The sequence below is a fragment of the Sebastes umbrosus genome, chromosome 11 (assembly GCF_015220745.1).
Source record: "Sebastes umbrosus isolate fSebUmb1 chromosome 11, fSebUmb1.pri, whole genome shotgun sequence".
NCBI classification, from domain to species: domain Eukaryota; kingdom Metazoa; phylum Chordata; class Actinopteri; order Perciformes; family Sebastidae; genus Sebastes; species Sebastes umbrosus.
Window position 1 is genome coordinate 8,197,018 of NC_051279.1, and position 24,153 is coordinate 8,221,170.

Consider the following 24,153-nt stretch of genomic DNA (forward strand, 5'->3'; position numbering starts at 1 on the left):
CTCAATCCCTTTGCCCCCATTGTGTTTTCCTGTCATTACATTTTATAGCATGTGTTATCTTCCATCAGTGCAGGTTGAGGATTATCTTGTTCCATCATGGCTGTTCCCTTTACAAGCATTCTTCAGATCAATAAAAACAAATGCCAACACGCAATTAAAAAGGAAGGACAGTGCTGCTGCTGCTAACATCACTGTGTAGGCTACATTCCACCAGCTGGCTTTTATACAAACTGCATTTGTAAAGAATGGGACATATTGTATAAAACATTCAAGTAATATGTTTACCTTGATAAATATCATGTCAACAATCTACTGCTGTAGCCTCATTTTTACTATACAGACATGAACCTCCTAAATGTCCACAAGGACAACCTCCTCAATTACCACAAGAACCACTACAGGGCCCCTAAAACCTCCTCAATGACCACAACAACCAATACAGGGCCCCGAAAACCTCCTAAAAGACCTCAAGAACCTCCTCATTAATTAAAACCTACTAAAGAACCAATACAATCACCTAAGTCACCTAATTAATGTATATATTGTGATGTTTTCATTTTGTCTAATGTTGTTTTATTGCACTAGTTATATCTACTGTGTGTTCTAATGTCTTGTATCGACTTGCCTTCTGTCGCTGCCTCTTGGCCAGGTCGTCAGCGTAAATGAAAATTGGTTCTTGATTTATCTGGTTAAATTAAGGTAAAAAAGACCCCTAAAACCCCCTTGATGACCACTAGAACCTCCTAAAGGACCAAAGCACATCCTAAAAGACCTCCAGAACCTCCTTAATAACCACAAGACGCACTACAGGACCACTACAACCTCCTAAAGTACCACTAAAACCAACTACTGGACCTCTGGAACCTTCTCAATGAAACCTAAAGGACCAATACACTTACCTAAATGACCCCTTCCTCCAATGGCCATTAGAACGTCTTATTGGACCCTCTAAGTAAAACCCCACAGTAAGTGTCACAATTCAAAGGAACCAATGCGGACACATGCAGGGTGGTTGAATTACAGGGACTTTGTCTAAGAAGACAACAGTTCAACAACAAGGGGAAGAAAGGAAGCTGGTGACACACTGGCAGCAGGTCAACAACACAGGGAACAGGCAGACGTACACAACAAGAACAGAAGTAGGATACTGACAGGTAGGGATTGCTGAAATACTGTATGCTGGCATGCTGCAACACTGACAACCTGGTCCTGGAGCACAACGAGGGAATTTAGGTTCAGGTGTGCAGCGAGGAGCAGAAGCAGGTGACTGTCAAAGGGCAGAAGACTCTGGGGACATCTGGTGGACAAAAGGGGAACCACAGAGCTCCCAAGTTCCTTAGAGCAGTGGTTCTCAACCTTTTTCATGTCAAAGACCCCTTAATTGGTACACATCATTTCACAGACCCCCCATTTGATAAGATTTAGATTCAGGGACCTCCATCTGAAAACATTTTGGTTATACTAAGACCAGAATTCTATAGTTGTCAACACGGTGGAAGGGAAACCTATGATCAGAATAGTAACTCTTATGACTCTTACTCACATTGGGCTCACTTCTATAGTGAATTAAACACTGAAATATTCCCCATTTAATGGGGGCCCCCTGGAACTCCCTCAAGGAGCCCTGGGGGTCCCCGGACCCCTGGTTGATATGTCTCATGTAATTGATCCTTTTTTACTTGTGTTTCCTTGTTTTTTTTGCATATTGTAGTAGCATTGTTGGAGGGAGCACAAGAAATGTCATTGCCAATGACTGCTCCACTGTAATTGTTGTGCATTATGACAAAGACATTCAAGACTTGAATTGATAAAGGCTAGAATTTTTACTCTGAACCACAAATGTCAACCTCATGGTGGCACCAGAGTAAAAGTCAAAGAATCAGAAGTAAAGGCTCAAAGATCTCAGGAGATTAAAAGTAGAAGAAATAATCTGTAAATTCAGACAGATCCCTCCTTGGATGGCTGGTGGTGAGGTGGTAAAACGGCAAACCAAAGTAACAATTGATAGAAAAACAAAGGACAATAAATCCAATATAATCCAAGCCCCTATAATATCAAGTCTCGCGAGACTTAAAGTGTCAACACGTCTGCGGCTGCACATCTCATTCGAAAACTTGACCGCTGACCTCAAGATGCCCATTTTATGATAATCACATGCAGTTTGGGGCAAGTCATTTTAAATTTTCATTGTACCTTTAAGGTACATTTTGAACACGTAAAAAAAAAAAAATGATTAATGGTGATTAATCATGGACAATAATGTGATTAATTGTAATTATATATTTTAATCCTGATTTAATTGACAGTATTATAACTACATTTCAATATATTTTATCAATTTATTTATTTATTTAGCGAATGCAAAGTCCTTGAGCCATGCAGTTGCCTCCTGGTCTGCTGTATGGAGGGTGTCTAACCCTCCTTTTAGACTGTGGAGCGGGCAAGCTTCAATGATGTGTTCCATTGTTTGCACCTCTCCACAGGCACACAATGGGCTTGGGCTGCTGCCCCATTTGTGAAGGCTGGCCAAGCAGGGGCCATGTCCGGACCTGAATCTATTAAGAGTTGACCACTGTATCCTTGGCAGGTTGGTGCCAGGGACCTGTTGGGTGGGGTCTGACACCAGATGTTTGTTTGGGACATCCTTGGACTCCCATTCCTTTTCCCAAGCTGATTGGGTGGTGAAGTCGGCTGGTGGGGTATTCTTCCATATCGGTCGTCTAGATGGAAGACGGGCAGTGGGTGGGTTGAAGATGTCTGCATGGATTGGTAGATGATTTTATCAATAATATATATTTTATCAATATAAAAAAAGCACAAGTAGAATCAAAAACATTATTTTTTTGGTTTAAAACGAAAAAACAATGGTGTTTCCGTTTTTTTTTGTTTTTGATTACAAATGAATCATGGATTATCCCATGATACCCAGACCCAAATTGCCTACATTTCCCAGAAACCCCAGATAACATCAAATCTCGCGAGACTTAAAGCGTCAACCCGTCTGCGGCTGCGCAATATCATTCGAACTCTGTCACTGTGAGCGGAGCGACGCCGCTGAGCAGAGAGAAAGAGAGAAAGACAACGCAGCTAACAACACACACACAATGGCGACCACGGCGACCACGGCAGGCGGGACGGGCTCAGGCTCCGGCGGACCGGCCACCGGGACCCCGCCGACCGCGGTGGGACGGAAGAAAGACGGCGGTCCGTCCACTAAATACTGGGAGAGTTCAGAGACGATATCTCAGCTGGAGTCGGTGCGGCAGTGGATCGGGAAGCACTACAAGAAGGTGAGCTAAGCTAAGCTAACTAGCACTGGTTCTCTGTAACGGCCCGCGTCCTGCTGGCACAATGGAGCTAACAGAGCTAGCTGCTGCTGCCACACTACACTAACTAAAGCTTTAAGTGTATACTGTTAATACAGACGTGTGTTTGTGAGTTACAGGTGATACCCAGTTAGCACATGTTCGTGTTAGTATGCTGCAAAATACTCTAACTTTACCTGAGCAAAAGATGTTTATCTATTAGATAGATCAACCTTTAGTTAGCTAGCTGCTCCTGCAGAGCCCTTACTAATAACACACTCAGAGTGTTTACAAACGAGCAGCAGATGGATGTTACAGCTGCTGCAGATGTTCACTTTATATGTGCAACTTTTCTCAATTCACAAAATATGAAGGTAAACTTCCCATATGTGCTTTTAGAAAAAAGCCACGAGAAGCTAGCAGTCACGGGACACCGTGCAAACTACTTATAATATTACATTGTAGTCAGAAAATACACTTCAAATCATCACTTGTGTGTGTGTTTTGCAAGCCACAGTTGTGTTTTTGTGCCTGAAGAGTGAGCGGTGTTGAGTTTTGTCAACACAACAGCAGACCAGACCTTGCAAGGCTCAATTCACCCACTAAGTTAGTTAAACAAAGACCAAAAGAGATCTCCTGTCTCCTTCACAGCCATTACTAACAACACACTGTGTTAAGCAGATGGATGTTCACTTTATATGTGCAACTTTCTCTCAATTCACAAAATCATCAGATAAACTTCCCATGTGTGCATTTGCAAAAGGCCACGAGAAGCTAACAGTCACGGGACACCATGCAAACTACTCATAATATAACCGCTCCATTACATTATAGTCAGAAAATGAACTTCAGATCATCACTTGTGTGCATTTTGCAAGCGCAGTTATATTTAGTGCCTGCTCAACCTTTAGTGAGCTGGCTAGCTGCTCCTTCAGAGTCCTTACTAATAACACACTTAAAGTGTTTACAAACGAGCTTCAGATGGATGTTACAGCTGCTACAGATGTTCACTTTATATGTGCAACTTTTCTCAATTCACAAAATATGAAGGTAAACTTCCCATATGTGCTTTTAGAAAAAAGCCACGAGAAGCTAGCAGTCACGGGACACCGTGCAAACTACTTATAATATTACATTGTAGTCAGAAAATACACTTCAAATCATCACTTGTGTGTGTGTTTTGCAAGCCACAGTTGTGTTTTTGTGCCTGAAGAGTGAGCGGTGTTGAGTTTTGTCAACACAACAGCAGACCAGACCTTGCAAGGCTCAATTCACCCACTAAGTTAGTTAAACAAAGACCAAAAGAGATCTCCTGTCTCCTTCACAGCCATTACTAACAACACACTGTGTTAAGCAGATGGATGTTCACTTTATATGTGCAACTTTCTCTCAATTCACAAAATCATCAGATAAACTTCCCATGTGTGCATTTGCAAAAGGCCACGAGAAGCTAACAGTCACGGGACACCATGCAAACTACTCATAATATAACCGCTCCATTACATTATAGTCAGAAAATGAACTTCAGATCATCACTTGTGTGCATTTTGCAAGCGCAGTTATATTTAGTGCCTGCTCAACCTTTAGTGAGCTGGCTAGCTGCTCCTTCAGAGTCCTTACTAATAACACACTTAAAGTGTTTACAAACGAGCTTCAGATGGACGTTACAGCTGCTACAGATGTTCACTTTATATGTGCAACTTTTCTCAATTCACCAAAATCATCAGCTAAACTTCCCATATGTGCATTTGCAAAAGGCCACGAGAAACTAACCAAATGTTAGTCAAGGGACACTGTGCAAACTACTTATAATAAAATACTAATAAATAGAAACGCTTCATTACATTGTAGTCAGAAAATAGTTATCAGATCATCACTTGTGTGCGTTTTGCAAGCTCCAGTTGTATTTTGTGCCTGAAGAGTGACTGGCGGTGTTGAGTTTTGTCAACACAGCAGCAGACCAGACAGACATTGTAAGGCTCAATTCACCCACTAAGTTAGTCAAACAAAGACCAAAAGAGATCTCCTGTCTCTTCAGGAGACCTCTTAGTTCTTTTAAATCAAAGCTTAAAACTTTCTTGTTTGCTGCTGCCTTTTATTAAACCAGATAATGATCTTGTACTGCACTAGAGCTTTTATTCTTGTGTGTTATATTCTATTTTAGCTTCTATCCTATAGCTTTTACTTTTAGCTTATTTTTATTTTCTAATCTTTAGTGTTTTTATGTTTTCATAACTGTCTTAATTATGCCTTAATGTTCTTTTGCACTTTGTCGCAATGTTCTTGAATTTTTATGTAAAGCACTTTGAATTGCCCTGTTGCAGAAATGTTCTACACAAATGAATCTGCCTTGCCTTGCCAAAAGCGATCTCCTGTCTGTTCATGCTCCCATTGAAACCCACTGACACACTTTAGCCGGTTATGTTGAAGAAATCAATCATCTTAAATAAACTATAGATGAGGAATTGTGGCTGCAGTTTTGGAGACTTAGTTAAATACACCTGGAACTAAACACGTAAACATGCTTCTGCACAAATGCTAACCCAGATACTTGAGTTGAGTTTGTTTATATGATATCATCGTAGCTAAAACAGCTAAGTTGGATGTGTTTTAAGGCTAGAAGTGGATCTCCTTGATATTAACCTCATTATAAATAGACCGGGTCTTGTGTCACCTTTTCCCCTGTTTAGTTTGGCTTGTCCTTTATTTTCATAGTCAGTTGTTTGTGACGAATTGCGCGGCTCTAGATGTGTGTGTATATGTTTCACTGGTGTGTGTTTGTGTGTGTTAATGACTGTTTATATCTGTGCTTGGTCCCAGTATGTCCAGAATGACTCCCCCTCCAGTAAATCCTTGGCGGGCCTGGTGGTCCAGCTGCTGCAGTTCCAGGAGGACGCATTTGGACGCAGGGTCAACAATCCGGCTCTTACCAAACTTCCTGTAAGCACAACACACTCATATTTTGTATTTCTATTAAAACCACATGCTTTTTGTGGTGTTTGTGTCCTGTGGCATTTATGAAATTCAGAGATAGTATATCCATAGTGCTGAAGTCATCCTCATTGTTTCTCTTCTATCTTCAGGCCAAGTGTTTCCTGGATTTCAAGGCAGGAGCTGCTCTCTGTCACATCTTGGGGTCGGTCTACAAGTTTAAGAGCGAGCAGGGGTGGTGAGTTGACTTGTGGTAACCTCCATAGAAAGACTTGTGTTGTTGACCTTAACTTTAACCCTTGTGTAGTGGTATTGGCTTTGTCATGCTTTCACTCTCTTGTTGTCACTCTTAAAAAAACTCTACGTTTGCAGCTGCTGTTTGTATTGTACTGTATTGCTGCAACCACATCTCATTGTATGTCTTACTGTTCTTTGTTCAGGCGTAGATTTGACCTGCAGAATCCTTCCCGGATGGACAGGAACGTGGAAATGTTCTTAAATGTAGAGAAGAACTTGGTCCAGGTACAACTCATACCCTTGCTGCTTTGATGAACAGTTCAGTGTCCCAATTAGCACTGTCTGTTGCAGTCTGCAGATGTTCTTTATGTATTTATGTGAATAAACTTTCTGGTTCTAACTTAATGTTTCTGTGCTTTTAGAACAACTGCTTGACCCGACCCACAGTCTTCCTGTCAACGGACATCGAGCAGAAACAAGCCAGTAAACTCAAAGACATCATCAAAAGGCACCAGGTGAGCCCAAACCTACTACGTCAAACTAGCCAAAGAAATGATTTGTCTGTGAATTAGAGAAGGGTTCTTTCTAATGACAAACTCTGTTAATCTGTGTCTTTGGTTGTTTAATATTATTTTCTCCACTCTGTGCTCTCCAGGGCACCATTACTGATGACAAGTCAAAGGCCACCCACCACATTTACCCCTCTCCATCCCAACAAGAAGAAGGTAGGGTTGAATTATCTGTAATGCACGGATTAGGTCAATAACCACATACTATTTAGGGTTAATTTTCTCCCACATGCAGTATCTTTAAAACCTAAAACTAGTGTTTTATTTATTGTATCAATGAAAAAAGTGAGTCGTTTGTAAAAATATAAATACAGTTATAATACTCCAGTGTTTTTTATAGTTTATTGGTCAATGTGTATATTTGTATCAGCATTGGTTTGTGTGTGTTGCAGATGAGTGGCTTCGTCCTGTCATGAGGAAAGACAAGCAGGTGCTGGTTCACTGGGGTCTCTCCCCAGACAGGTGAGCAGAGAGGACGAGAAAGAGATTTTCTAAAGCCTGAAAACAGAGGTCTTCTGAAGGGGCTAAACAGACCCAACATATATATTCCATTTAAAAGTTTAACTGACTTCTATGGGAGCAGATTGATTTGAACAGACTTTCAGATTTCCCAAAGTAATTTTAAAAACAGTGCTATACTAACAGTTCTGTAGAATATTTCTGCTTCAAATTGTGTTTTTTTTTTTTTATTCAGATTTTTGCAATACTTTTTTTTTTCTTCATTTTCTTGCAATTTTTCATATTAAACCATTCAGTAAATTTCCTGATTTTAGTGTTTTGATCCTTTCTATACCTAATAACTAAATCTATTTCAGGCTTGTGTTTTAGTCTTGGAGACAGCATGTCAGTTCATCAATGATGTACTTATCGCTGAATTAAAACAGATCAGCACACCAAATAGCTCTCGTTAGGACTTTTATTGCCGTGTCACTAACGAGAGCTCTTCAGTGTGCTGACCTATCTGTTTTAATTGTTAGATATTTCTTTGATCCAGCACCGCCACCTATCTAACCAGACACTGGATGGACGTGTCTTTCTTATTGCTTCTTATTGTACTTATCACTGACCCATGGCTGTTTTTTATTCTATTAGTTATGATACCTGGGTATCAGCCGGCGAGGTGGATGGGGATGTGGAGGACCCACCCAGCACTGACAGGCCATGGAAGGTGAGCAATAAAAAGTACAAGCAGAGAAGGAACTTTTAGCAAGTTCAACATCTTTAAACCAAAATGGAAAAATAACTTTGAATTTCTAACCTATGGGGCGATTGTCACAAAAAAACTTCCAGTGAAATAATAGTTAGAGCGTCTTTAGCTTCTGTACTGTGACGTATTCCCCAGTTCTAGTAGGATAAACAACAAATAATAAACGATCAGCACACTGAGATTCGATCATGTTGAACAGCGTGCCTCAACCTCTGTCTCCCTTTCCCACTCAGGTCCACGCCAAGTGGGTTTTAGACACGGATGCCTACAATGAGTGGATGACTGAAGAAGACTACGAGGTGGACGAGAACAAGAAGCCAGTCAACTTCCGTCAGAGGATCTTCCCAAAGGAGGAGGAGGTAGGTGATTGTGCTGTGTGTTTGTCCGTCCCGGTCCCAGAAAATCCTGGGTCTGAAAGTTTTCGAGCCCCTGCTGTTTGTCGTTGTTGTATGTCAGCAGCAACCACATGATAACATATAAATATTTGTTTTAACTAACCAACAAAAGACACTGAATGTTCAAATTGGCTGTTCATGAACATATTGGTCATGAATTCTGTACCGTATGGAAAGTTGGCGGTGGAAACATTTGAAAATTAGTCTGAATGCCGATTTGTGAAGCATGTTTTTGCTGCAAGTCTGTGTTTTGTTGCATGTGGCTGTGTTGTTGTTCTCCTTCGTCTGTCCTGTTGTCCGTTTCTTGCCCATCCTTTCTAAGCCTTTCCTCACTCTTTGTCTCCTTCTAATGTATTCAGGGTTTCTGTCTGTTTGGGAAAATGATTTTGAACAATTTCCAGAATTTAATAATCAGAACAAATGCTGGTAAATTAGTAATGTAGGTTTACTAGCCACACATTACTTTGCCTCACAGGCCAAAAGCTTTCCTGTGACTGCAGTTAGATGCCATGTGAAGGATTCATTAAGAAGGACATTTAGTTCTTGTTTAAAAATTACACTACATCTTTTTGTCTTGTTCTATTCACTGACACCTGATGGAAGTACTCACACATGTTTCCAATAACATTTAGCCAACTGGCCCTGCAGATGTTTCAATGCTCCCACCTGATTGGAGGCTTATCAAAGGCCTGTTTGATTCAGAGTCTCTCCTTTACAGACATGCCCACTTTATGATAATCACATGCAGTTTTGGGCAAGTCATCGTCAAGTCAGCACACTGACTGCTGTTGTTGCCTGTTGGGCTTGCGGTTTTATGATTGGAGCATATCTTTTATGCTATGCAGTACCTGTGAGGGTTTCTCGACAATATTTGTCATTGTTTTGTTTTTTATTGATTTCCCAAAAAAATATATATATATTTATTAATTATTTGCAATTAATCGCAATTAACTATAAACATCATACAATTAATCCGGATTAAATATTTTAATCGATTGTCAGCCTTAATGTGAACTAAGACGATCTACCACTACAAAAGATGGGTTTGTTTTCTAAAGATAATTTATGGTAGGGCTAACAAATATTGTACCTCCTGCAATTGTGCCGTGCAATAGGCCGTATTGTAATTTCGATTAAAATTTTGGTTAATTGTGCAGCACTAACTCAGAGGCAGATAAATCTTTCACCACAATGCACAAATCATGAAGTGAAGGTTTGGGTGAAAGAGAAGCTACTTTGAGATAGAGGACAGTATACAGGAACCCTAGTTGTCTCCTCCACCTCCACGGCATCCTCCCCCCTCCCCGCCGTTGTTCTCCCACCGCTTCCCCTCCTTGTGTGTGCAACCGTTCCATCCTCTCATTCTGCGGCTCTTTCTCTCATCCTCCATCCCTCGCTCCCTGCGCTGCACGGGTTTGTTCTGATCAGTCTTCCCGTACACCCGATCGCAAGGAGCGCAAGGCCAACTCTGCCAGCAAGAAGAGGAGGCGCTCGCCCTCGCCACCCAGCACTCCTGCCGAGTCCCGAAAGAAGGGAGGAAAGAAGGGGTAAGGAGGCCAGTTTTTAATATTCCCCTTTATAGCCAGAGGAAGAGCAAATAATTCAAGTTGTAAGATTGAATAAATGTAGCAGATAGGACTCAGTAATTTCCCTAAACAACTAGGCACTGTTTTTAGTGAATGTAAATAAATAAATAAGAGTAAATAGTGCATTTGTTGGGGACTATTTTAACCGGCAGATAAATACACATTTGGTGCTCTAGTGAGTATTTTTGCCAGCAAGGCAGTGTATGTGGGACTGACTCCAATTAAACTACAGTTGCCATATTCATGGTAATGGAGGAAAACGTTACCCAGTCCAACAGTGTGGCTCATTGATGTGTTTTTAATAGTTCTTGGACTTTCATTGGTAGTTTTTGAGTTTTTTTATAGGGGTGGTGGCAAAAACAAAAATGTAGAATATCACCAGACATATTCTATCGAATGTCACCAAAGATGTCTATGCACTTGAAACCGAAAATAAATAATACAATGCAAGACATTGGCAGAGAAACAACAGTGTTAAGTCTAAACACACGCTGACTTTAAGTCCTCTGTGCTGATGGTTTTATTGTTTGCACAGCTAAAGATGTTTCAGGAAGCTGTCAGAAACAGCTTTAGATGCTTAATCTTAGATATTTAGATATGCTATACTGAATTGCTAAAATAGATTTTTTTGTTGAGGTTTTCCAGTGACATTTAACTGACTTATGACTCTCTCTTTGGTGTCAGGAACCCGGGGCCCCACTGGAAGCGACGGGGTCACAGAGGCGAAGAGGAGGACACAGAGGAGGACATGACCAAGGACCTGGACGACTCCTCGGCTGGTGCCAGCATGGAGGAGGGCAGCGTGTCCAAAAATGGTATGTGTTGATTTTAATACATGATCACTCTGAATGACCAGGTTGAGGCAGCAGTTTGATGAAAATGTCAAAATAACAGCTGTGCCATGAATGTCATCGTACTGGCAATCACAATCATGATCTACTGTGGTCTAATGTGCTGTCCAAGGCCAAAGTAGGAATGACAAACAATAACTGTTTATCATCTTTTCAATGCTTATTTTTATCTAGAAAATGTTGATCACAAATGCAATCAAAAGTTCCCTGAGCCCAGGGTGACATCTTCCCGACTGTTGGGGCAGCTGTGCCTCAGGAGTTATAGCGGGTTGTCCACTAATCAGGAGATCGGTGGTTATATCCATATCGTGGCGGGGCGCCACTAATAAGTCAAAGTCTGTAACAACTAGTGATGAATGAAGCTTGATCTCTATTCTCCTTAAAGATTCCTTTTAAATCCAAAACACACAGTCCTTACTAAAGATGCTCTTTTTAGACCAAGTCCCATCTGGGATGTCCCACTTTAACAAAAATCCCCCCCCACACACACATTCCTCTCGCTCTATCTATTTTAGTATCTTCTTTTGAAAACCAGAGTGCCGGTTAATGCCTCCATGCCCACGGCTAAATTTCAGCAGTCTACGTATTATTACGTATTAATCTTTTTCCTCTTTTCTTCCATACACAGCAAATTCAAAGAAAGACAGTGAGAACACCCCTGTGAAAGGAGGGACATTGGCTGACTTGGGTATGTATTTATAACAGAATTAATCTGTTTAGTTGTGTATAAATTACAGTAATCAATTCAGAAGAACTACTTTTGACAACATTTTAAGATACTTTTCAAATATGAGTATTGGCCCTCGTGATTTAGCTCAACTAAAATCTGATTTTACTTTTTCCAGATGACATGGAGGATGACTCTGTGCTGTCTGGTGGAAAGGTGAGATGATTAATGACTCAGACTTCCTGCTGACTGTTGCTGGCTTCTCAGTCGGTCTGCAGCTACCAGCCATAGACTGTTTATATGGACGACATGACAGCTCCCCAAAAGTGAAGCCAAAACATCTTGATCGCCCCATGGTGGCTGGCTGCAGTATAGGTCATAAGCCTGCCCCCTCCATGTTAGTGAATGGGACATGGGCCAACATGCCAACTATTTTTTCCCATAGATGGTTTCATTTTAGGTAGGTCTTATCACACTGATGTATGTTCAACTGTTCGACGTCATGATACAGCGAACAGTCTATGCTACGAAAAACGAAAAATCACAGTGGATTTTATCTCACAAAAAATGTACTTGACCAAAAAAGGCAACGTTTCGACCCTTCTGGGTCTTCATAAGGCAAATGGTCAACATGACAAAGACCATGGTGTATGTTGTATATACTCGATACATAATCAAGATAAAATGCATCAGTGGTGCCTGAAAGAATCACGAAAAACAGTCACAGTAATTATATATGCCTGGAAAAAGAGAAATGCAGCACAACAAGGCAAACTCGTACAGGATTTAATACAAACAGTCTGATTTCTGTTGCTCCTAAAGTAGTGTTATTATGGTAAGGATGGCCTCTGAGTGAGGCAAACAGAGTTACCATGTTTTTTCAATTCAGTTCAATTAATTTTATTTTTATACAGCGTCAAATCCTAACAAGTTATCTCAAGACTCTTTTCATATAGAGCAGGTCTAGAGTGTATTTTAGGGTAGAAACCTTGGGCAGAACCAGGCTCATGTTTTCAAACACATTGTTGATGTTGAGAAACTTGTAAAGTATCTTTATTATATTATCTCTTGGCACGCCCAGTACTGTTCACTCAGAAGCTGTCATCATCATGGTGACCTGCCTGACGCTTTGTCTCTCTCTGCAGGATGATGAGGAACAGGGCAAAGCTGAAATCAACCGACTGATGGACTCTAGCGAAGACAATGTGACTGAACAGACTCACCACATCATCATCCCCAGCTACGGTGCTTGGTTCGACTACAACTGGTAAGAGCTGGGGAACGAAGATAAACACATTACTACTACTACACACTTTCGGATGTTGCCTTTTTATTTCATGTTGTGATGTAATGAGAACTGAAGGCACAAATATAATGTTCTATAATGCTGTACATCCATTTAGTTTTAAGAAGATTACCGAGGCTTTTGAAGAAGTTATATAAGTTGGAATCTTTTTATTTAGTTTAGTTTCTTTCTTTATTTGACAGGAACAGTGCATATCAATAAATATCAATAATACAGACGTTAAGAATAAAAGCATTGAAAATACAATCAACCTTTGAACAACTGTTAAATAGGGTGTAATATAGCAAATAAGGAGCCACAGTCAATTTGTAATTATGTTAAATCATTGATCGTAAAACCAAATCTTTGATTTCTTTTTCCATTTGTGTTCGGTTCCTGCTAGCATCCATGAGATTGAGAGAAGAGCCCTGCCCGAGTTCTTCAACGGAAAGAACAAGTCCAAAACTCCAGAGATGTGAGTTTATACACACACACACACCCATCATCCACACATTAGTTTTGTCACGATACAAAAATCGTGGTATATCATGCTAATCTCTTTGTGGTTCTCTCGACTCCTCGACAGATACCTGGCCTACCGTAACTTCATGATCGACACATATCGGCTAAACCCTCAGGAGTACCTCACCTCCACCTCCTGTCGCAGAAACTTGACCGGGGATGTCTGTGCCATCATGAGGTGAGAAAATGAAAAAAAAAACTACCGCAGGTTTATATGTGCACTGGTGGTTGTAAAACTCCCCAATAAACAAAGTTCCCGATCCAATGGGAAGGTAAATGCTGTAATTTTAGTCATAGTGATGCAGTCATACCAGAGACTATGCATTCTTAAGGGGGGGCAGTATACTCCATCAGAAGTTCTTGTCAGATGGTCAAATAGCTTCGGAAACCCCCTCCCCCCACACACACTTTTGCAACTTCGGATTGGGAGGGCTGTGCCCAAAATTTCTGTATACCAATAGTCTGACATCCACGCCCACTTCACGCTGTGATTAGCCAGCTGTGCAGAGGCGAGAAAGAAGCCAGCGTGGGAACTTCTGTCAAGCTCTTTTTTTATTTCTTCATGAAACTATTTCTTTGACTGTTAATGTGAACAAAAGAGCGCGACACCAGGACCCACTAGCAAACACCATTAGCTTGCATGGTTCTGTTTTTTTACTTTCTATCCCCGGAACAGGGTGTTGCTCAGTGTAAGACTATTTGTGGTGGTTAAATATTGGTCCGTGGATAGATAAATATTGAAGCAACTGCTCAAACAACTAAATCAGGCACTGTATTAGCTTGGAGGTTTCACAACTAAGGGGTTTCCCACTAAGTGGCATATTGCCCAAAGATAAGAAAATTGTGATGTCTAGCAATAGTAGGCATGTAGTCTGCTGGAAAATTCACTTCAGCATTAACTTTTTATGAATTAATTGAAATAAACGGGACAATTTCTCAAGAGACAGAAATAACATGTAATATGCTTTTGATTTTCTTCTGTCTCCAGGGTTCATGCGTTCTTGGAGCAGTGGGGTTTGGTGAACTACCAGGTCGATTCTGAGAGTCGCCCATTGCCCATGGGCCCCCCACCCACACCCCACTTCACTGTGCTGGCTGACACACCATCTGGCCTCATGCCCCTGAACCACAGACCCCCACCGGTAAGGCCGACTAAAATATACAAGACAGAGTGAGTGAGTGATGGATGGATGAAGGGAGTTTGTAAAATGGAAAAAAGTTGTTTTTCGTTGCTAAACATACCGAAAGACGTATCTACAGGCACTAAAACTACGCAAACATTGTTGCTCATGTGCTGTATTTCATCCCTCTAGATTCCTCCTCAACAGCCAATGCCCAACTTCGCAGACAAAAACAAAGACAAGGCCATCGACCTGCAGAACTTCGGCCTTCGCACTGACCTCTACAACAAGAAAAATTTCAAGGTCGGCACACAACTCGCTTAACGACCCATAATATTTTTTCCACATTATGATTTTATTTCTCTTGAGCTGGTGAGATGATTTCTTAGGGTTTCTAAAAAGGTGAGCGAAGGGGAAAACGGGAAACGGTGATGAAATGGCCTAAGCCTTTTCACATACAGTATATTGGAGGCTATAGGCAAAAATGGATGAAACCCTCTTTGCTATTCTACTTAAAATTCTGCCAACACAAACTCTATCTTTATGTGATCATTTGGTTTTGGTTCCCTACAGGGTAAAGCGGTTAACTCCACCAGGGATTGGACCGAGCAGGAGACTCTACTGCTGCTGGAGGTGAGTCTCGCGGGACATTAGAGGAAAGAAACCTGTTAAAAAAAAAATATTGTGAATATGTTTGCCTGCTGAATGCTGAAACTCAGTTTCTTCTTTCAATGAGCTGTCATAAATATTGATGGAAACATAAGAAGTAACGATTATTTTATTTGTTGATTAATCGATTAGTTGTTTGGTCTATAAAATGTCAGAAAAAAACTATTAGTTAAAACTTTAACCTCATTCACCTGTAGTGTCTCCCCTTAATCTGTTCTTCTGTCGTTCCATCCTTCAGTTGCTTTTATGATCCTGCATACCTCTGAATATTGCCCACTGACAAGATATTATGACTGACTTGTACATTCACTCCCTTCACCTCTTCCAGGCCCTCGAGATGTTCAAAGACGACTGGAACAAAGTGTCTGAGCACATCGGTTCGCGCACCCAGGACGAGTGTATCCTGCACTTCCTGCGGCTGCCCATAGAGGATCCATACATGGAGAGCACTGAGGCCTCCCTGGGCCCTCTGGCCTACCAGCCCATACCCTTCAGCCAGTCTGGAAACCCCGTCATGAGCACAGTAGCCTTCCTGGCCTCTGTGGTCGACCCCAGAGTGGCGTCTGCTGCCGCCAGGGCAGCTCTAGGTGAGAACTTACGAACGGAAGATGAAACTTAAGAGACACATCTTTGAAATCTGTTTGAGCTCTTCCAATAAGATTTTTTGATCAAGTGACAGCCCTAAAATTAATAAATGTCCTCTCTCTGTCTGCAGAGGAGTTCTCCCGTGTGCGTGAGGAGGTGCCAGCTGAGTTGGTGGAGGCTCATGTAAAGAAGGTGCAGGAGGCGGCCAGGAGCACAGGAAAGGTGGACCCCGCTTTCGGCCTGGAGAGCAGCGGCATCGCTGGCACCGCCCCCGAGGAACCAGAAAAGACTGGTGAGTAGAAACACGCGGTTAAGCCAGGTTTCCACTAAATGTTCCCGGGACATTTAGTCTTTTAGCCCAAATTAATGTGAAGTTTTGTCTCACAGCGACGACATATTTACTACTGCATAGTATTTACTGATGTACATTGGATCTAATGAATGAAATGCAGCAGAGGATAATTAAACTAAGAGCATCTGTCTCCACAGTAAATCATCTGTCTGCTGTGTGTGTTTCACCAATCAGCGACGGTCATCCCAGTAAACTCCAACCCAAAGGTTCTGGTATTTTCAGAAAGTATTACCGCCGGCCAGGGCCTTTTTGAGGGATATTTTGGGCCCCATAAAGTGTCCCCGGAACTTAATTTAGTCCCTTGTCCTCAAAAGGTTCTCTAAAGGTTCTCACAAGTTCCTGCGGTGAAAACTGGGCTTTAGTCGTAGTTAAGGTCTCCCAACCAAAACTAGAAGCAGGAGTTGTAGAAAAGGGAAATGTTGTTGTGTCCTATGTAGTGTTATAACCGGTAACTTGATATTATTCATAGGAGGTTTGGCAGTTTTTGTGTCTGTAGCCACTGGAGGGCAGCAGATAGTAGCATTATGACTGCAAGCTATTGGGCAGGGAGAAGCATCTTTGTGTGCGTGTGTGGACACGTTCATGCTAACGGAGGAGTGGACAGCATCATCACTTTGTCTTGTACTCACATCCTTGGTTTTTCCTCCATCTTTGAAAAAATGATGGTCTTTCTTCGCTTAAATATCAGACAGAGATGATCAGTCTGTCCTGACATTTGAAGGCGATACACATATCAGTTTTTACCAACAGGGGGTGAGCAACACAGAAATATTGGTGTGTGTACGTCTGTGTGCCGTACCCAGTGGATTAAAACAACGGTGGCAGATGGGGCAGGGGAGTGGGAGGAGGGGGAGCAGAAAACTGGGTCATCACACTCCACCATGTGCTTATCTCTTTCTCTCTATTTTGCTCAATGCTTTTTTGAAATATTTCACTCTCCTCCACTTTGCTCACTTCTCTCTCTCTCTCTGTCTCTCTCTGTCTCTGTCTCTCTCTGTGTCTGTCTCTCTGTGTATACACAACACCAATGATTTGTTATACCTGAATTAATGCCCTCCTGAGCCACAGTTCCAATCAATAAGCTTAAATGCGTTCAGTGCCTCGCCTGAAGCGCTCATCCATCACACAATCAATATTCAAACCCTTAACACACGCTCAAGTGCACCCGTTACACGGTTTAACACTCAACCGTACACATGTGTTCATCCGGTCACGTGTGTGTGAGTGTAAGGGTGTGCGAACGGTCACACAAACGTCACTGCCTTTGCTTTGGACCAAGGTTATTGTAGTTTTGAATTTTCAATTAGTTTTTATTTTAGTTTTGACTTTTCAATTTCATTTTAGATTAGTTTTAGTTGGTTTTCAGAATGTGTGCTAGTTTTAGTTTAGTTTGCGTTTCAGAAAGGTTTAGCTTTAGATTTATATATATTTCATTTTAGTTTTTATTTATTTTTTTAGTTTGTTTTTGTTAGGGCCAACTATAATGTCTCAGAAGAATGTAGCTACTGAATATACATACAAAGTACATGGTTGGAGAACTGTCTCGGAATGGACATATTGTTTAATGGTCTTTGTGCTACTTTAGTGTCCGATGTGAAGCAATTGCGGCACAGCACCATCTGCTGGAAGGTCAAGTCCGTTCAGTTTCTGTGGTTCATTGTCACAAGAGTTGATGGAAATTCATGCCGTCTCCTTTTTCGGTAGTGATATGCAGTAGCTAAGTGTGGAATGTATTGTATTTGTTCTGTCATTTCTTTGTCTGATTATGCATGAATGCGATCTCACCCTGTTTCTTCCTTATGTTCTTGGATTTTGGCAGCATAAACAATTCCTCCGTGAATAAAGAGTTGAAATGACAATTTAGGCTGCAACACAACAATCTGAAGACATGATTGCTAATTTCTCCACCACACTTGTCACTTGCAGAAACCCCCGAGGCAGAGAAGATGGACACGGACACAGACTCACAGCAGGCCGATAAGGTAAGACCACCTTCCATTTATCTTCATGTATCCTGCATGTCGAGGAAATCTGTGTTTTCAGAAATTTAGTTTGCATTTGCGAATGAGTGGTATAACGGAAATCTCTGCTAATTAATGGATAAAGATGGCAATAATTAGTATTTCTATTATTGTCTACTAATCCCATGTGAAGACCAAAATGAACAATGCATTAGTCTGTCTCTAAGCCCACACTAAAAGAAATTTCAAATCTTAACAGATGTTGAAAATCTGAGAGACACCACACATAACGACATGTAATGTTAAATTTAACAGTTTTGTTCCTATAGTTTGTTTGTGCTTTGATTCTCGGGAGGAGAGAATCGACCCAAGATCGGCTTGATTCTCGTGTAGCGTGTGCCCGGCATTACTGACTTTCCTACCCTGTCTGTGGCACTCCGCTCATATCAAAGTCCTAAATCTTTAAAAGCTAGTAGCAAATATAAAGTTTAATTTAATAAAAAAGTAATAAAACAATAATAATAATAATAATAATAAAACAAGTTCCTAAAGAAAATCCTATCTTAACACGTTTCCTCTCTCCCACTTAGTGTTTAAAGTAAGTTTTCCATTCATCTGCATTTGGTGTCTCTTGGTTCGGAAAGGCCCACCGGCTGAATGTAATGGCTTTTTTTTTTTTTTAAAACCTTCACATTGTCCCTGCTCTGCTGGGCAGCTCGTTGGCTGAAGGCGTCCTCATTAACATCCATTAACCAGTGTTAGACACTGTGTCCAAATCACAGTGATTGTCCCCCAAAAAGTGAATAGGGTCACAATACAACCGTTATTCCACTTTCCTGATTATCACAACATTTACCAGCTATTACCTCAGCCACATTTACCTGTGTGGTTGTTAAGTTGTTGTTCTTTGATACTGTATCTCGGTCATTTGTCACATTTTTACCATCTTTTGTGTTTTGCTTTTTCTTAGTTGTGTTTTGCAACCCCAAATGTTTGATTTTATCTTTTATGCAACCTTTATGCAACACTGAATCTCACATTATCTTTTCATAGACCCAATCCTAAAATCTGGTCAAAGCCAAAATAAATGCATCCTGAGTTTGTCACACCACAGAAAAATGTTTTATTAGCCACCCAACCAAATTTGAATGATTAAAGAAATCACCAAGTAAAAAGTTTAAAATTAGGTTTCAAAATCATTCTCTGCTCTTAAACACTGGGGGCGTGTCCACTGAAGGCTCTGAAATCACACCTCATCGCGGGTGAGGGTTGATTACAATATTGGCTGTCTCACTGCTGCGTGTTTGCAGAATGTGCACCAGAGACTTCCGCTGGCGGAGCCAGCTAACTTACAGTTTAACCCTTTGCTAACTTGAATGGACAAATGCTGCCTGCCTTCAAATTGAACTTGTGAGCTTGTGGTTACGACATGGGAAGTCGTGTACACAATATGCTTGGCGTTCAAGTGGTTAAGTTGTGAGAACACCACTGCGAGGCAACGGCAATATTAATGTTACTGTCGGTGTCTTAAAGCCATAGAGGCTAATAGTTTACAAACATCAACAAACACGTCACAGCTCGTGAACTCAGAGCTTTCAGAAATCTTCATATGGACTCTTCTCTTGAACACAGTAAACACGACCCCATTCATTTGAAGGCACCTTGAAACCTAGGCCTTACTTCCTGTGGCATTGACACTGACCACTTATCGTTGTGCGTCCGTGCCCTCATCCTTCAGGCGGAGTTGAAAGACGAGGCAGAGAAGCCCAGCGAGTCTGCAGAGAAGAGCGACAAGACGGAGGCCACAGACAAGGTGAAGAAGGAGGGATCTGAGGCGTCGGAGCGCGAGGAGGAGAGCGAAGAGGGAGGGGAGGCCAAGACGACTCCAGCAGGTAACACTGAGACTCAGGGTAAAATACAAATAAATGTCCCTCACATTTCTAGTTCATAGCTCACAACTAGGACATATCATTATCAATTAGCTCCCAATTAAGGCTGCCAATAACTATTCATTTCATTATCGCTGAATCTGCAGATTATTTCCACAATTAAGCGATTATCTCATTGGTCTGTCAAATGTTAGAAAGTAGCAAGAAAATGCCCATCACAATTTCCTAAACCCATTCATATCATACATATCAGAGAAGAGAGAAAATGTTCTATTCTGTGTTTGTACCCGGTGGTTGGCTTGTCAACAGCACGGTATTGCAATATTACGGTTATTGCAACATCCCTAGTTTGAAGTATTAGTTACATTTCTGTTTCCGTCCATCAGACAAAGACAAGGAGGAGACCATGGAGACGTCGTCCTCAGACCAGGAGAAGGAGAAGGAGGAGAAGGCAGCTACAGAGGAGGGAGAGGAAAAGAGGAAGAAACTAGAGCACGACATCGGAGAGGGTAACATTGCCACTGCAGCCGCTGCTGCCCTAGCATCTGCTGCCACCAAGGCCAAGGTGAGATTACAGGAGTGCTGACACAGCAAACACACACTTTAGCAAGTCTGATCTTCCCAAGGTTCACCTGGCTTGTCATTTTGAAATCTTTGTAAGTCATTGGTTTGATGCTGTTAAGTTTGACTTGACTGTTGTGTATTAGAGCCTCAGGAGACGTGAGGCTACAACTTTCACTTTTTCATGACTGGAAATTTCTCAATCTGCTACTCTTAATGTTCTGTCCTCCTTTATGTGTACTGCACATCTGATTGCATGTGGACTACTGAATGTTTCTGGGAAAGCTGACAAGCATTCTGTAAGATGTGGGAAATATGTAAAGAAAGGGGTTCATCAACGGAGTAAATTCAGTCAAATTCATGTCACGGAATAACTGCAGAATGAGCTAAACTTGATGTAATCGTTATCACAGTATTCAACATTGATCAGATGTTTACTCTTCCTCTTACTCCGTCCTCTCAGCACTTGGCAGCAGTGGAAGAGAGGAAGATCAAGTCTCTGGTGGCTCTGCTGGTGGAGACCCAGATGAAGAAGCTGGAGATCAAGCTGAGGCACTTCGAGGAGCTCGAGACCATAATGGACCGAGAGAAAGAGGCTGTAAGTCAAAAAGAAGCTATCACGCTTTTTGAGTGTGGAAGTTGAGATTAAGTGTGGATGTTATTGGTCAGCACAACTGTATTAGTTCCATCATGAACATTTCACTTAGGGGTTGGAGATAAATTGAATATACTTGATGTATTGCATCTTGTTCTACGTGGGATGGAGAGGTCAGCTCTAATTGCAGTTGCAGAGGGGCGTTTATGTAGACTATGGCAGGAACTGGAGGACGGGAACGCCCAGTTTTTCTTCCTCTCTACTTTCTTAATGCACAGCTGGTTCTGGCTGTTGTTACCGTACGTAAAGAGACGGCAGACAACTGTAAAGCAAGATGAGCTTTATTCATACACGGTCATTCGACACGGTCAATAGTTATCTTGTGCCGGCTTGTGTAGGCAATTCAGACACATATATTTGGATATTGTGAATTTTTGTAGACACAAGATTTGTCTCCGGTATCCGAGGCAGCTCCTTCCTCTTTTTAAAATTGTTCTATGTAGCTAGAAATAGAGAATTAACGTGTCGCTACCAGCATCATTACATTATTAGCAGCAATGGATGTTGAATTGCTTGCTAGAAGTTAGCTTTGTTAAGATCAAATTGGTACAAATTGCCTACCCTAATGTAAAACTAAGCAATTGGTTAGCTATATATTGCCCCACTTTGCTAGAACGATCACATTGGTATGATCATATACATCAAAGGGTTGAATTGAACAGTAATGTTATTTTAGAGAAAATGTGAAAATATTGAGATGTATCGTATGTTGCGATATAGCCTAAAAATATCGAGATAATATTTATAAGCCATATCGCCCAGCCCTGACTTCACTTACTGTATCTCTACACTCACAGTAAGGGCTCTCAGCTATGGTTATTAATAATGAAGGTGATACTGTATGTTAAAAGAGGCACATCCATCACATTTTTTGAAAAGAAAGATGACAGGTGAAAATGATAATCATGATTCAGAATAGACTTTGTGCTTACATTAAAAACAAATACATGTCCATTAAATTACAGTTTGTTGTAATTATCCAAAAAGACCCAGTGTCAGACAGTCCTACTTCTGTGGTTGCTAAATTGAAACAAGTAGCCGGTAAATATTTGGAGTTCATCGGCCGATGTTGGCCACCGAACAAGTTGCTTCCCACTTGGTCCAAATCCTCCACAGAGACTGAAGAGTAGACACAGAATTACTTCTTTGTGAAGCAGCTGAATTGAGCATAAAACATTTTCCAGAGTGTATAGTCAGGCAAGTGAAAGTGTTACCTGCCTCTTCAGGGCAGATGAATAGAGAACAGCCCCCTGTGTGTGTGTGTGTGTGTCCTGCCGCTGGACAATCCCTGGAGACGCCATTCAGAGTGTAAAACTGTGTTTTCGCGGTGGAGGCATCGGGAGGGTAGCCCAGTTTCACAGCTGTAAATAGTGCATGAAAAGGACTCTGGTTTACATAAGCTTTCCAAAGACTGGAGAGAAACCAAACCCGCTGCTGCCATAGGCTGTAAAACACTGAACTTCTACCAAAAAAAAAAACTACAAAGAGAGTACTGCACAGTTTTATACTGAGTCTAAGGCTTCACAGGCCTGTAGGAGCACCATCTCCTCTGCAGACCACTAAAGTGTACAAATGCTCTCTCATCCTCTTGTAGAATATTGCTGTTGAGCTTTACAAAGCCAAAACAGAAACTTCAAAAAAGTTTTTCAAAGTGCTCAGTTCACCCAAATTACTAAAAGATATATTTTTCCACTTAGTCCTTATTGATTCTATCCATCCATTATCTGTAACAGCTTGTCCTATTCAGGGTCGCAGGGGGGCTGGAGCCGATCCCAGCTGACATTGGGTGAAGGCGGGGTACACCCTGGACAACCATTCACGCTGACATGGATTGGACGTGACATTGGGTTACGTTTTGCTCCCATTCTAGAATAGAAATATATAACAGAGAAATTATAAGACAATATAAATAAGAAATTGTTAATTACTTATATTACAATTTAATAACATTGTAAATAATAATGCTGAAAAATAGTATAAATGAATCAGAACATTAATTTAAATGTACATAAATAAATGCAGTATATGCCAGAATAAACCAGAGTATTGCACAGTTGAAGTTTATTATAGGGTTATAGCTGCTGATAGGGGTAAAAAATAGAAAACATAACATTTTCTATATATATATATGTTGTATATAATTCTACAAGACTTTGCAATTAAATGACCATGACTAGACTAGACATATTTGATCATAAATACAATGTAACCTTGAACTTGTTAGCGTCTGTATGACGATATTAAATGTCTGTCGTAATTTGAGCAGTTTGTTTTTTTGTTAGTCGCATTGAACTTACATTTTTGTACGGAGCACAGTTCATGGCGAACACAAAATAGCGTTGCACGTGGTCAGTAAGTGCAACTGGTTGAGTCAGCACCAATGCAGGCTCGCTGTTGGAAGTTTTTTATAACCCACCTCCACTCCCTGCTAATTGGTTTGGGATGACACTTAATATGGCGGACCCTCCACGCCAACGCGTAAACAGAGTGGACGTGGGTAGGGAGAGGGCGTGGGGGCTGGATTGGGCCTTAGTGTTGGTAATAACAAATCTCTTCACTTAATCATCTTTCTTGGCGTTTCCTCCATCTCTTTGATGTAGTTGGAGCTTCAGCGGCAGCAGCTGCTCACCGAGCGCCAGGCGTTCCACATGGAGCAGCTCAAATACGCCGAGATGAAGGCGAGGCAGCAGATGGAGCAGCAAGCCGCCGCTGCGGCTGCCGCAGCCGCCCAGGCTCAAGGACAGGGCCAGGCTCCCGGATCTGGACCCCACTCGGGGCCCCCTCCATCAGGCATGCACCCTGGAG

General features: G+C 41.5%; 2 protein-coding genes across 6 annotated transcripts in view; one reads left to right on the plus strand and one right to left on the minus strand.

The window, feature by feature from the left end:
* The window catches only part of LOC119497020 (atrial natriuretic peptide receptor 1-like), a 90,077-nt gene extending 88,820 nt beyond the window's left edge, over positions 1–1,257 (minus strand). Inside the window, exon 1 of one of the 3 annotated variants that reach the window (XM_037784773.1) lies at positions 1,153–1,257. The gene's annotated coding sequence lies outside the window, so the exon portion shown is untranslated. Of the gene's footprint in view, positions 1–39; positions 161–1,152 lie in introns of those variants that run through there. The other 2 variants (XM_037784772.1, XM_037784771.1) reach the window with 2 other exon arrangements.
* A 1,762-nt stretch (positions 1,258–3,019) lies between these two features.
* The window catches only part of smarcc1a (SWI/SNF related, matrix associated, actin dependent regulator of chromatin, subfamily c, member 1a), a 26,837-nt gene continuing 5,703 nt past the window's right edge, over positions 3,020–24,153 (plus strand). Inside the window, exons 1-27 of one of the 3 annotated variants that reach the window (XM_037785204.1) lie at positions 3,020–3,290; positions 6,126–6,245; positions 6,389–6,474; positions 6,677–6,758; positions 6,896–6,988; positions 7,129–7,198; positions 7,435–7,504; positions 8,135–8,210; positions 8,483–8,608; positions 10,073–10,191; positions 10,915–11,045; positions 11,710–11,769; positions 11,927–11,964; positions 12,894–13,015; positions 13,437–13,508; positions 13,620–13,733; positions 14,544–14,697; positions 14,869–14,979; positions 15,250–15,309; positions 15,674–15,932; positions 16,061–16,222; positions 16,420–16,488; positions 18,209–18,264; positions 19,982–20,135; positions 20,519–20,697; positions 21,157–21,291; positions 23,949–24,153. The exon at positions 23,949–24,153 is cut by the window's right edge and continues 120 nt beyond it. In XM_037785204.1, coding sequence (XP_037641132.1) covers positions 3,105–3,290; positions 6,126–6,245; positions 6,389–6,474; positions 6,677–6,758; positions 6,896–6,988; positions 7,129–7,198; positions 7,435–7,504; positions 8,135–8,210; positions 8,483–8,608; positions 10,073–10,191; positions 10,915–11,045; positions 11,710–11,769; positions 11,927–11,964; positions 12,894–13,015; positions 13,437–13,508; positions 13,620–13,733; positions 14,544–14,697; positions 14,869–14,979; positions 15,250–15,309; positions 15,674–15,932; positions 16,061–16,222; positions 16,420–16,488; positions 18,209–18,264; positions 19,982–20,135; positions 20,519–20,697; positions 21,157–21,291; positions 23,949–24,153 — 3,109 coding nt within the window. In that variant the 5' untranslated portion in view covers positions 3,020–3,104. The remainder of the gene's footprint in view (positions 3,291–6,125; positions 6,246–6,388; positions 6,475–6,676; positions 6,759–6,895; positions 6,989–7,128; positions 7,199–7,434; positions 7,505–8,134; positions 8,211–8,482; positions 8,609–10,072; positions 10,192–10,914; positions 11,046–11,709; positions 11,770–11,926; positions 11,965–12,893; positions 13,016–13,436; positions 13,509–13,619; positions 13,734–14,543; positions 14,698–14,868; positions 14,980–15,249; positions 15,310–15,673; positions 15,933–16,060; positions 16,223–16,419; positions 16,489–18,208; positions 18,265–19,981; positions 20,136–20,518; positions 20,698–21,156; positions 21,292–23,948) is intronic. The other 2 variants (XM_037785205.1, XM_037785207.1) reach the window with 2 other exon arrangements.